General features: G+C 62.5%; 1 protein-coding gene across 1 annotated transcript; it reads left to right on the top strand.

Annotated features, from left to right (window-relative positions):
• The first annotated feature begins 965 nt into the window (after positions 1–965).
• GIPC3 (GIPC PDZ domain containing family member 3) lies at positions 966–11,161 on the top strand. The gene is made up of 6 exons (XM_050933811.1): positions 966–2,192; positions 3,984–4,169; positions 5,780–5,960; positions 8,859–8,971; positions 9,693–9,774; positions 10,675–11,161. The coding sequence occupies exons 1-6, from the start codon at positions 1,959–1,961 to the stop codon at positions 10,824–10,826; spliced, it is 948 nt and encodes a 315-aa protein (XP_050789768.1). The 5' UTR covers positions 966–1,958; the 3' UTR covers positions 10,827–11,161.
• The last annotated feature ends 1,114 nt before the right edge of the window (positions 11,162–12,275 follow it).

The raw sequence follows: 12,275 nt of genomic DNA, 5'->3' as shown, positions 1-12,275 counted from the left end.
ATTAGAGACCTGGCTGCTGCACAGGATCAGGGTGAGGGAAGTGGAGTGTTTATGAGCAGAATGTGATTCTAGAGCAGATCCTGCAGGGGAAAGTGCCCCTTAGGACACAGTTCCATAGAGCTTCAAAGTGTCTCAGAACCAGTGACCAGCACCCAGTTCAGTCACCGCTGTTCACAGGAGTTCGCTCCTGCAGTAGTTCCATGCTCACTGAGTGGCTTAGGCCTCGCGCTCGCACTTTGCCTGTGGGGAAACTGGAGAACCTACCCTGGCAGGCAGGGACCCCGTCTAAGTGGCTGTCCTGGTGATGCAACACAAATCTCCCCTTGGGACAATGGATGGGAGACTCCATGATTCCAAATCAATGCGACTCAACTCACATGGCGGAAGAGCCTTTTATTTTCTCCCAAACTCCTCCTAGGATCTGAAAGTCAAGCTGGGTTCCCCTGCCTCCTTCAGCAGCCACAGCAATGCTGGTTCTGCAGCAGGACCCTGGCTGTCCCTTTTGCTGGTGCACAAGATGGAACAGAATCCTCCTAGCAGCCAGGCAGTTCGTGCAGGGTGCCACAGAGTGTGGGGGAGTCCGGTCCTGCACCCCTCTTCCTGGGACCCACAGTGACTCACAGCCAGCCAGTAAAACAGAAGGTTTATTGGACAACAGGAACACAGGTTACAGCAGAGCTTGCAGGCACAGTCAGGACCCCTCCACTGAGTCCTTCTGGGCTTTCAGAGTGCTTGGATCCTAGCTAGGATACCCTGAATTCCGCCCACACAGCCCCAAGCCCAAACTCAAACTGCTTCCCTCCTGCCACTCCCTTCCTTTGTCCCCTTCCCGGGCAAAGGTGTTTGACCTTTCCCCTCCCTTACCTAGCTCAGGTTACAGGCCCTGGCATTGTCCATCCCCTAAAGTCCTCCTCCCCTGCTCTCCCACTCCCCACACAGACAGTCCCTACTGCATCACACAGGGCTAAGGACTTGCTAGTGTCAGCCAAGGCAGCAGGTCTGGCATGAAGAGAGAGAGCGCAGCCATGTGAAATATTTGCCTTATCATTAAAATCCCCCCACCCTCACCAAACTCAAAGTTCTTTTTTAGATTTCCTTGGTCTGGGTTTTGCAAAAAGCTCAGCTGCTGCTCTCCCACCCGAGAGAAAACCCCAGCGCTGGACCGGAGACACTGCCTTCTGATGCAGATAACTTCCACGCTGCTCCTGCTAACACTGGCCAGGGGTCGGGGGCACCCTCCAGGGGCTGGTCCCTGTAAGAGGCTTAGGAGTCTGCTACTGCCTCCGGCCTGGCCTGGCCCTGGAGCAGCAGGAGTGGAGGCTGCTTTGGGGCCCAGTGCTGCCTGTGCATTTCCTGGCCAGTGGGGTTTGAACAGCTGCCCATCTCCGGGCCTCAGGCGCAGTGCCCCTGGCCAGGGGAAGTATGTAACCCCTGGGAACCTAGCATGGTCCTTTGTTCCCCTCCAGGTGTGTAACTGCTGCTGCCTTGCAGTGACCAGCGCCCAGGTGCCAAAGCTTGTGCACATACATCCCCAAATTGCTGCTTCAGTCCCTGGCAGTGGCCCAGCGTAAGTGCTGCAGAAGGTGCTGTTTTTATAGGGTCTCTCTCCTGATGGTAAACACACTCTGGCCGTTAGCTGGAAGCTGCGGTGATGGAACAGCCAAATCCCTGTTTCCCCTTGTAACCCCTCGGCACAGCTGCTCTTCCCGGGGGGTTGCTTGCTGGTTCTTCCCACTCCTCAGGTCCCTGCAGCTTGGAGCCCTGCCTCATGGAGGGGAGCTCATCTGACACTCCTCAAATTACCTGCGCTCTGGGGATCAGATTCGCTGGGCTGGGAGCTGGAGCCATCTATAATTCAGTGGGGGCAGCTACCATTGTGGCCCTGAAAGCAGGGCGGCAGGATGCTGCGGAGATCAGGCTAGTGAAGCAAGAAGGCTAGCGAGGAGGAGGAGAAGCCCATGGAGAACGGGGTGTCCCCGGAGCAGGGGGCCACAGAGGCCTCGCCTGAAGTGGGGAGAGCCGGGGATGGTGCCCCCGCTGCCTGCTCACAGCCATCCCTGCGGGTCCGGCCCAGGCTGGTCTTCCACACACAACTTGCCCATGGCAGCCCCACGGGCAAGATCGAGGGCTTCACCAACGTTAAGGAGCTGTACGCCAAAATCGCGGAGGTCTTCGACATCTCTCCCACTGAGGTGAGGCAGGAGCAGCGTGTGTTTGGGGGGGGGGGGGGCGCAGCGGCTAACCCAGTCGAAGAGCCAGGATACCTGAGCCTGACGCACCTGTGCCAGTGCCGAGGCTCCCCACTGCCCTCGATCGGGGGGAGAGGGGTGTCTGCTGTTCGCCGTTGGAGCCCTGCAGATTTCAGCTGGCTGGCTCTCGTCACCAGAGGGTTAATGCCAAGCTCTCTGGTTACGCTGCAGGACGCCATGGAGCGTCTAGCTGGGCCTAGGCTGCTTTCCAGGCCCCGGGTCCTCAGCAATGTGCCAGGGTCCATCTGGTACATGCCGTTCTGGAATGGTCATTGTCAAGCCCCCTGTGGGCTGGAGCCCTGGGCTCTCTGTGACCCTGGGCAAGACACGGCTTCCCTCAGTGCCTCGACTTCCCCATCTCACCCACCCTTCAAAAGATCTGCGCCCAGAAATGGCTGCGTAATCAGTACGGGTGATAAGAACTCTGGATGGTTTGTTCCTTAGCCAAGAAACGTGGGACTATCAGGACCAGTTGGCACAGGTGCTTTGAGCTGAACGGCGCTAGGGATAGTCCCGTGGGGGTACTGGTGGCCTGGGGGGTGTCAGTGATGGGCTGCTGGACCTCTTACCTTTAACCTGGTTTGATCCAGCCCAGGCAAGTTGTGAGTCTCACTTGTTACCCTCTGATGCTGCTCAGGAGCTTGCCTGAAACGGGGGTCGCTCTCGTGTGGGCAGAGCTGGGACTGTCCGTCAGCTCCCTTGTGTTCCTGTTCACACCTAGTTCACTACTCCTGGACAGGGCCGCAGGAACCCATGCTGCTGCGGGTGCTCTCTGAGAGCCTGCCCCTGCCCCTCCATCTTGTCGGGGTCAAGCTTCCGACCTCAGCTGTGGCGCTGTCAGCATAATGTACAGGAGACACCAGATCCATGTCTCAGAAATTCACCCTCTTTATTCTTTAGTGCATCCAAGAGGCCCCAACAGAACCCAGGCTCTGATTGTGCTGGGTGCTGCACAAACACCATCAGCCAGGCCCTGTCTCTGAAGAGTGTGAAATCCAAACAAGCCCGACAGGGAAGGATGGTTTTCCCCATTTTACAGATGGGGATACTGAGGCACAGAGCAACTAAGCAATTTGCCTGATCTGTCAGAATCAGGAGGTGTACTGAATCCAGTCTGGTTAATTAACCAACAGCCAACCTGCTTCTATAATAACAAAACAACAAAACCCCGTCATGTTTGTGGTTTGAAAATGCACCTGGTTTTGCCCATTTTGAGTTGCAGACCCTGGAGTTCCAATGAAGGCTGCGTGGGGACAGCTCAGTTCCGTGGGTGGTTCGTTTATTTTTGCACAGTGATGATCACCCAAAGGGTGTTTGGCTCAGGGTGCTGCTCAGGAATAATGTGGGGTTGTCGCGTGTGGTTGTGGGCCTCCGTTTTCACAAGCAGCTGCAGTCGGGAATGGGAACGTCTCCAATAAACACAAGGTTCACTTCCCCGACTGGCCCATTTCTCTTTTCTTGAGGCAAGTGCCTTTCACGTGATCATCAATGCACAAAAATAGATAGAATAAGCCCCGGAACCAGCTTGTCCCGCCCAGGCAAAAAGCAGAATTCCAGGTCTGCAACTCAAAATGGGCAAAAAGGGGTAATTTCCCACACGTGGGTGGGGGCGCCATGGTTCTGGGTGCTCTGTGCCCCTTTGGTGCATGCCAGCCACTGCCCCGCTGAGCTGTAGGGCAGAGTGCGTTCCAAGCTTCCGGTGGGCAGAACGGTGAGGGCGCTGCTCTCTGGCAGATCCTCTTCTGCACCCTCAACACCCACAAGGTGGACATGCAGAAGCTGCTGGGCGGCCAGATCGGCCTGGAGGATTTCATCTTCGCACATGTGCGGGGCGAGACCAAGGAGGTGGAGGTGACCAAGACGGAGGATGCACTGGGGCTGACCATCACCGACAACGGGGCAGGCTATGCCTTCATCAAGGTGGGTGAGGGCCATGGGGTGGAGGAGCCGCAGTGGTGGTGGGGGAATCATGCCAGGGACAGCGAAGAATTATCCGGGGGGGGTGATGGGTTTTTTTAAATGGAAAATTGGATTGTTGGTGAAAAGTGCCTGTTGGCTTCTCGTGGGAAACCTCCAGTCTCGTTAAAAACCTGCACCCCAGACACCCAAACTGTCTGGAGTTGGGAACCCTGTCATGGTGCCTCCTGGGAGTCATAGTTTAGGTGTTTCATGTTCCCGTTCGCCTTACTCCCAAGCCGGACTCTATCTCCCATGATGCACTGTGACCCAGACTCCCATGATGCCTCACCAAGTGGGGGGAGCCTGGTGCCTTATGGAAGTCGTAGTCCAACCAGGAAAGCTGCCCCTAGAGGAGGATGGGAGTAACAATCACTGAATTGCAGCTCCCATGAGGCACAGGCTGGTGTTTCTGTTTTCTATTGCTGAAATGTCAAAACTCGGGGGAGGGGGAAGCAAGGGGACTTTTCAGGTCAGACTGTCCAGGACGGGGAAGGCTGGTTTCCAGGAGATGGCTCCGGGGACTGCTGAGTCGGGAGCAGAGAGTTTACAGATATTTGTTCTCATTCAAATCACGCCCCCACACCATGTAACTGTCCCATTCACTGTACGCAGTAGGGGATCCCCCAGCACATGGAGTCAGATGGGGACGAAATGGTGCCAAACAGAGCGCGCCTGGTTGGAGGAAGCGGCTGAGCATTGCTGAAAGGCGCTGAGAGCAGGGCTGCTGTGGAGAAAGCAGAGTGGAGGCCTCTGATCTCACCTGCAGCCCCCCTGCTTCAGGGCATGAGCCAGCCTGGAGCTGGGGTCAGGAGGGACCTGGCCCAGGACAGGTTACTGTAGGGCTGCCTGCAGGGCTGCTTGCACCTTCCTTGGAAGCAGCTGGTGCCGGTGCCGGGAGATTGGGCTGGGGGGCCAGTGAGGCGATGCCTGAGGGGTCAGGAACCTCAGCTAAAGACAAAAATACCCAGGGAGCTGCTTTCTGTATGAGAGCTGGGGGGTCGGAGCCCTGCAGAGTGTCCCCCTCCCACAGAGTTCTGGAGTTGGGAGAAGGAAGGCAAATACCGCCCCCGGAAAGTAGCCTGAAGCTTTGCTCAGCTGGACATGGCCCTTTCCCCCTGCAGAGGAGGGAGGGGAGTCGTCCCCATCATTGCCCTTCCCCGGTGGGTCTCTCCAGTCCAGCCCAGGCTCACGCAGAGGCAGCGCAGGGCCTGGAACCCCCGATCCCAGCCGGCCCACGGCACCAGGTGCTGCCAGACCCAGAGCCGAACCCAACAGCCACGTTCTCAGCCGGGGCGGTCGCTTTCCCTGGCTGTTCCAGGCAGCGCTGGGCTCATCCAGCCTGGCAGAGCGGGGTCAGGTCCTTCCAGCCATCGGGGCTGGAGAAACAAGGGCTGCCGCTGTCAGCCCCTGCCCCAGGGTGCCAATCTGGGTCACCCCCTGCCCAGCAGCGCCGCCTCGAGGGCTGGGAGGCCCCTATGTGGCCCCCCATGTGTAACGACCGGGAGCAGCTCAGCCTGGACCTATCCTTGTGCCGCCCCCGCCCCCGCTGACCAGCGTGTCCCGCGCTGCAGAGGATCAAGGACGGGAGCATCATGAACCGCGTCCAGACCGTGCGCGTGGGCGACAGCATCGAGGCCATCAATGACCAGAGCATCGTGGGCTGCCGCCACTATGAAGTTGCCAAGATGCTGCGGGAGCTGCCCAGGGCTCAGCCCTTCACCCTGCGGCTAGTGCAGCCCAAACGGGCCTTTGGTGAGTTACACACGTGCACGAGCGCACACGTGCACAAGCACACATGCACAAGTACAAGCGCACTCGTGCACACAGACACTCTGCGGCCCGCAGGGTCAAGTGTTTGCTGCCCCTGGCCTTGCTGCAGATTTGCCCTTATCACAGGACCAGCATTCAGAATAACTGGGAATCACTCGTCAATAGAGACCTCAGGCTGTGGGTTGGGAGTGAGGGGCACTGGCTGAGCTGGTGGGGGGACCCCAGGGCTGGGCTGGCAGGGGTTGCGGGTCAGGATTGAGGGGCACCGGCGAAGCTATGGGGGCGCCCAGGACTGGGCTGGCAGTGGCTGCAGGTCGGGAGTGAGGGGCATTACTGTGGCAGGCTTTGGGACTGTGGTGCAGTGTCTCCATTGTCAGATGGGTGCAGGGAGGGGATGTGGTCTGAGGTCACAGCGAGTCTATGGCCGAGCTAGGCACTGAGTCCTGATCCTGGGTCCCAGCCCGGAGTGTCTGCCCCATGAGTCCATCCTACATCTGGCCTGGGTTTGTAGGACCAGTGATGGTAGAAGTGGGAAAGCCCTGAGCCCCTGCAGCCCATCTCCCAGTGAATGGTGCAGAGAACATTAAACAGCCACCGCCTGGGCACCCCAAACGCTCCTCTACAGCTCTGCTGGTGCGCCTCACTCCCACCCCGCTCTGCGGTGCCCCTCACTTCCGACCCGCAGCCCCGCCCCGCTCTGCGGTGCCCCTCACTTCTGACCCGCAGCCCTGCCCCGCTCTGCGGTGCCCCTCACTTCTGACCCGCAGCCCCGCCCCGCTCTGCGGTGCCCCTCACTTCTGACCCGCAGCCCCGCCCCGCTCTGCGGTGCCCCTCACTTCCGACCTGCGGCCCCGCCCCACTCTGCGGTGCCCCTCACTCCCGACTCGCAGCCCCCCCACTCTGCTGGCGCTCCTCACTCCTGACCCACAGCCCCCTCCTGCCCACTCCAGCCTGGGGTCTCCAACCCAGCTCTAGCAGTGCCTCTCGGCCCCGGCCTGCGTCACCCTCTGCTCTTCAAGCCAAGGACCTTCCGGAGCAGGGGTGCTGCCCTGCTGGGCAGCGTGACATTCTCATGATGTGCCCAAGCCTCCCCCAGCCCTGCTGGCCCCGCCCCCTGAATGTGGCTGCTGTATCTGAGCTGTGGGGGCTGCTCTGCTGGGAAGGGAGGGGGCCAGGAAGCCGTGGTACAGCCCTGGGGTCTTTCATATCCCCCCTCCTTCCCCCCGGCCTCCACCTGCCCCTGTCTCCTGCTCCTCTGGGGAACGTCGGGCAGCCCATGTCAGTGTCTCCCACCAGGGGGTGCTGACAACACGGCTGGGCCCGGTGCTGAAGCCTAGCTAGCCCCATACCCGGCGTGGGACCTGCTGCCTCCGGGGGCGCTGCTGGGGGCCAAGTGACTCCCCCGGGGCTGGGCCTGGCCATTGGCCCCTGGTTTGAGGAAGGGTTGCCAGGATCCGGGTTTCGACCGGAACACCCTGTCGAAAAGGGACCCAGGCGGCTCCGGGCAGCACTGCTGACTGGGCCATTAAAAGTCCAGTTGGCACGGGGCTGGCAGGCTCCCTGCCTGCTCTCCCGGAAGCGGCCGACATGTCCAGCTCCTAGGCGCAAGGGGTAGCCATGGGGGCTCCCTGCACTGCCCCCGCCCCGAGCTCTGGCTCTGCAGCTCCATTGGCTGGGAACCTCGGCCAATGGGAGCTGCGGGGGCGGCGCCTGTAGATGGAGACAGCATGCAGAGCTCCCTGGCCATCCCTACACCTAGGAGCTGGATGTGCCAGCCACTTCTGGGAGCCGCCTGAGGGAAGTGCTGCCCGGAGCCTGCACCCCAAATCCCTCCTGTGCCCCAACCCCCTGCCCCAGCCCAGAGCCTGCACCCCCAGCCAGAGCCCTCACCCCCTCCTGCAACCCTGCCCCAGCCTGGTGAAAACGAGCGAGTGAATGAGGGTTGGGGAGAGTGAGCAAGGAGGGAGGAAGGATGGAGAGAGCGTGGGCAGGAGGTGGGCAAGGATGTGTAGTTTTCTGTGGGCAGCCCTAGTCTGAGTTGGGAGTTAATTGTGTTAATTGGGGAAGGGAGCTCGGATCCCATTAATTCAGGCCTGGGACCAGCTCGGAGCCTTTCTGCTTCCACCCCCTGTGCAGCTCGGGGATCAAGGCGACTGTGCATCCCGTTGGGGCCGGGGGCTGCCTGCACTGGCTGAGCTATCACTAGAACGAGTTAATGCTGTTCTCAGCCTTGCTGCATCTTTTAATCCTTCCCACTGGCCTCCAGCACCCAACTGCCCTGCCCCATCCTACAACTCACCACAGCCCAAATCGCCAACACTGATTTACCACCCACTACTGCCCTCCCTCTTATGCCCTCCACACTGTCGCTCATCACCCCCAGGCTGCAGGCATCCAAGGGATACTTGGTCCTCACGCAGCCCTTGACAATGGGCTGCTGTGGATCAGCTGCCATGTTCCACCCCAGAGGTGGCTGCATTCCAGTGATGCAGAGAGAAGGGCTCTGTGCTCTAGTATTGAGGTGACGTTCAATGGAGCTTAAGCTGTTCTCCCTGAGGTGCCCTGGGCTCCCATCTGAGGCCAGACCTAGGATAGTCCAGTTGACAGAGTCGCTTTCTGTGCCCCAGAGTGCGTTAGAGCCCAGCGGGCTGATCCACCCACTGCCAGAGATCAGTCACTTCCTGTGCGGGAGGATGGGGGGTGTTGGGCCAGAGGCCCGCTGCCCAGGGCTTGCCTCGCCCCCAGGGGGTGTCCAGGTGGAGCTGTGTCTTTGCTCCCCTGGTGGGTATGGTGCCCTGGCACTAGGGAAAGACACCGGACCCTGTGCCCACCCTGGTACCTGCTCTGAACAGCCCCCTTGCCCCCTCACCTGTGTCCCAGATATGATCGGGCAGAGGACCAAAAGCAGCAAGTGCCTGGGTGAGGGCAAGGTGGCCAGTGGCAAGGAGACCCTGCGGCTGCATGCCTGGGGCACCGCCAGCCTGGAGGAGCTGGTAAGTTTGGGGGGGGTGTCCCCTCCGCACAACTGGATCGGGGGAGGAGGCAAAGAGGGAGGATACACATAAGGAGTGAAATCCCCCGGGGGCCTGTGAGGGGGGCTGGCTCACACTGCCATTCCCCAAAGCAGGCTGCTGCCACTCCCGCCCCCTGGCCCAGCCTTCCACCTGGAATCGCTGTTCACCGGAGCTCTGCCCAGGGACCCAGGCGTCCTAGCGAGAGGAGGCAGCTCCAGGACCTGCAGGGGGAGGGAGCCAGGGGCCTGGGCATGGTTGCCAGTGACTACACATTGCATGTGCACATGTGACACGTGGTCACACAGGTGGGTGCAGTCAGTCCCATGCGCGCATGGTGCTGTACACGCAGTCACCACCCCCAGCCCATGCCGGGCGGTGGACAGTCATGTGAAAACGTGCACGGCGCCAGAGATGCCCCTAGTCATGTGTGTGCCTGTGGGGGGTCCCAAACTAGCAAGGAGCAAAAAGCAGGTCTTGGTTGGGCCAGGGACCCCCCTTGATGCACAGTCGGGTCCACCTGGCCAAAGCCCCTCGCCCCCAGTGGGCTCCCCTCCGCCAGCCCCTGTGCCCATGGGGGGTGCGCCCCAGTCCACGAAGGCCCCTCCCATGGAGCCCAGGGCTGACACCAGGCTCCCTGAGGCAATTGGGGGCCGCGATGGTTGAGCCACCAGTGACCCTGCTGACCTGGCCCTGCCCACAGCCCAGCGCCTGGGAGGAGGCGGCTTCCCGGAGTGTGGACGACCTGCTGGAGAGCTACATGGGCATCCGGGACGTGGAGTTGGGTGAGCAGGGCTGGGCCCCAGCGGGGGGGGGGGGATTGCGGGGGGGCAGGTTCTAGGGTCCTGGGGAGGGCAAGGGCTGGCATGGGGGAGGGCCGGGGCTGGGTCCCGGTGATGTGAGGAGGGCAGGGGCTGGGTCCTGGTGATGGGGGGGAGGGGCTGGGCCCTGGTCATGGGGGGAGGGCAGGAGCTGAGCTCCGGTGACTCGGGGGAGGGTAGGGGCTGGGCCCCCTGATGGGAGGAGGGCAGGGGCTGGGCCCCTGTGATGGGAGGATGGGCTGGGGCCTGGTGATGGGGCCTGGCAATGGGGAGAGGGCAGAGGCTGGGCCCTGGTGATGGGGGGGAGGGGCTGGGCCTCGGTGATGGGGGGAGGGCAGGATCTGAGCTGGGGTGACACGGGGGAGAGCAGGGGCTGGGCCTTGGTGATGTGGGGGGAGGGGCTGGGCCCCGATGATGGGGGGAGAGCAGGGGCTGGGCCCCGGTGATGGGGGGGAAGGGCTGGGCCCCGGTGATGGGAGGATAGGGGCTGGGCCCCAGTGATGGGGGGGAAGGGCTGGGCCCCAGTGATGGCGGGGGAGGGGCTGGGCTCCGGAGATGGGGGGAGAGCAGGGGCTGGGCCCCGGTGATGGGGGGGAAGGGCTGGGCCCCGGTGATGGGAGGATAGGGGCTGGGCCCCAGTGATGGGGGGGAAGGGCTGGGCCCCAGTGATGGCGGGGGAGGGGCTGGGCTCCGGAGATGGGGGGAGGGCAGGGGCTGGGCTCTGGTGACTCGGGGGAGGGCAGGCTGGGCCAGTGCCTCGTTGCCTTTCTCAGCAGGTCCCTTGGCCCCAGGGCCTGTCCCGGGGGTGTTGGGGTCCAGCCCATAGCCCTGCCCCCCCGGCTGAGCTCTGTCCTCTCTCCGTAGCCTCAACTATGGTGGAGGTGGCCCGGGAGTGCCTGAGCCCTGCGGACTTTGCCAAGAGCCTGGACTCGGTGCTGGGCGAGTTCGCGTTCCCGGGCGAGTTCGTGGCCGAGGTCTGGGCCGCCATCAGCGGAGCCAAGGGGGGAAGGAAATAGGGGGCACGGAGCACTTGTCCTGTGACATCTGCCCCCCGGCCATGTGCTCCCTCCCACCCCAGCTGCAGCCCCCGTCCTCCTGCTCTGGGGGGGAGCCCTGCGGTGCCTGGGCCTAGCTCCTGCCCCGGAGGGGCCCCACACCGAGCTGGGCAAGGGCTGGTGAGGGCCCCCTCCGAGGAACCCAGGCCCTAGTTAGATGGGGTGGTGGGCCCAGGGGGGCTAGTCCAGGCCATGGTGCCCATCCTGGCTATGAGCCCAAGAGCTGGCAGCTCCTCAGGGCTCCTCTTCTGCCCCCTGCATAGCAGCCAGGGCTGGGGCTGAGCCCAGGGGGCAGTTGGGGGAACCCTGGGGAAGGGGGGACAGGCCAGAACCCATGCGGGGATGTGGGGCTGGTGCGACTCTGACCCTTTCCTCACCCTTTGCACCGATGACTTCTCTCACCCCCAGCCAGCGGGCGAGGGGGGTGGAGGCCTGCTCTGGGGGCCAAGCTCTGGGGGATGGGGGCCTGGCTCTGGGGGGTGAGGGGGGCAGGCGCCCGGCTCTGGGGGCAGCTGGGTCAGTGCAGCAGCTTCCCCCATTGGGCTTGTTGGCCACTGCACGACCAAACGTCTCTGTGGGGGTCTCTTGCCCACCACCCCTGGGCCCATGGCAAGCCCGGGCTGTGCCCCAGACTGGGCCGGGGAGCAGCAGCGGGACCCCTGGTCGTTCACAGGGCGGGGTCAAGGTGTCCTCATGCAGAGGTGGCACTTTCTGGCTGCCCGGGGCCGAAGGGGCCCAGGGACCTTGCTCAGCGGCTGTTGCCATCGTCTGGGGCCCTGCGGAGGTGGGGAGCAGCATGAAGGGAGCAGCCAGCCCCTGCTAGCATGGGGGGCAATTGGGGAGGGAGGAGACTCGGCCCCCGCAGCAGATCATGGTGGGGATGCCGGCTCTGCAGGCCTGCTGGGGGCTCTCTCTTGTGGGGACCTGCGGCTGCGGGGCCAGTCAGGCCCCAGCATCCTCCCCTCCCCTGGCCAGCCCCATGGAGCCGGCTTGCTGGGCCCAGCCAGGCTCCTCGCCAGGCAGGGGCCATTCCGGGTGGCAGCCTCAAGGGAGGCCATGAGGGGGAAGGGCTGCCCTGGCCGCAGGCTGCTCAGCAGTGGCCGCCTTGCCCCCCACCTGCAGGCCCTAGCCCTACCCCGGCAAATGGAGGAGCCAGGCCCACTGGCAGTGATCGGGGCAGAGCCAGGTGGCTTCGGTTTGTTCAAAGCCTCCATATTTCTCTGCTCGTTTGCCCCGGAAGCCCAGGGCCCCTTGGGTCTTGGGGATGGCTGAGATGAGGGATGGCAGCTGATGTGAGAGAACTGGGGCGGGGAGGAGTTGCCATGTGACGAGTTTCTCAGAGCCCCAGCTCCTGGGGTCCCGGGATCGTGGGACAATCTGGGCTTTCATTAAAAACAAACAAACAAGGTC

This window comes from Gopherus flavomarginatus, chromosome 24 (assembly GCF_025201925.1).
Source record: "Gopherus flavomarginatus isolate rGopFla2 chromosome 24, rGopFla2.mat.asm, whole genome shotgun sequence".
In the NCBI taxonomy this organism is placed as follows: Eukaryota; Metazoa; Chordata; order Testudines; family Testudinidae; genus Gopherus; species Gopherus flavomarginatus.
This window is presented reverse-complemented; position numbering and strand designations above follow the sequence as displayed.

Bases quoted from the DNA above. Each gene is read 5' to 3' on its own strand.
- GIPC3 (XM_050933811.1), top strand. From the start codon at position 1,959: ATGGAGAACGGGGTGTCCCCGGAGCAGGGGGCCACAGAGGCCTCGCCT. The intron at 5,961-8,858 runs GTGAGTTACACA...CCTGTGTCCCAG, and splicing joins GCAGCCCAAACGGGCCTTTG to ATATGATCGGGCAGAGGACC. The intron at 9,775-10,674 runs GTGAGCAGGGCT...CTCTCTCCGTAG, and splicing joins CATCCGGGACGTGGAGTTGG to CCTCAACTATGGTGGAGGTG.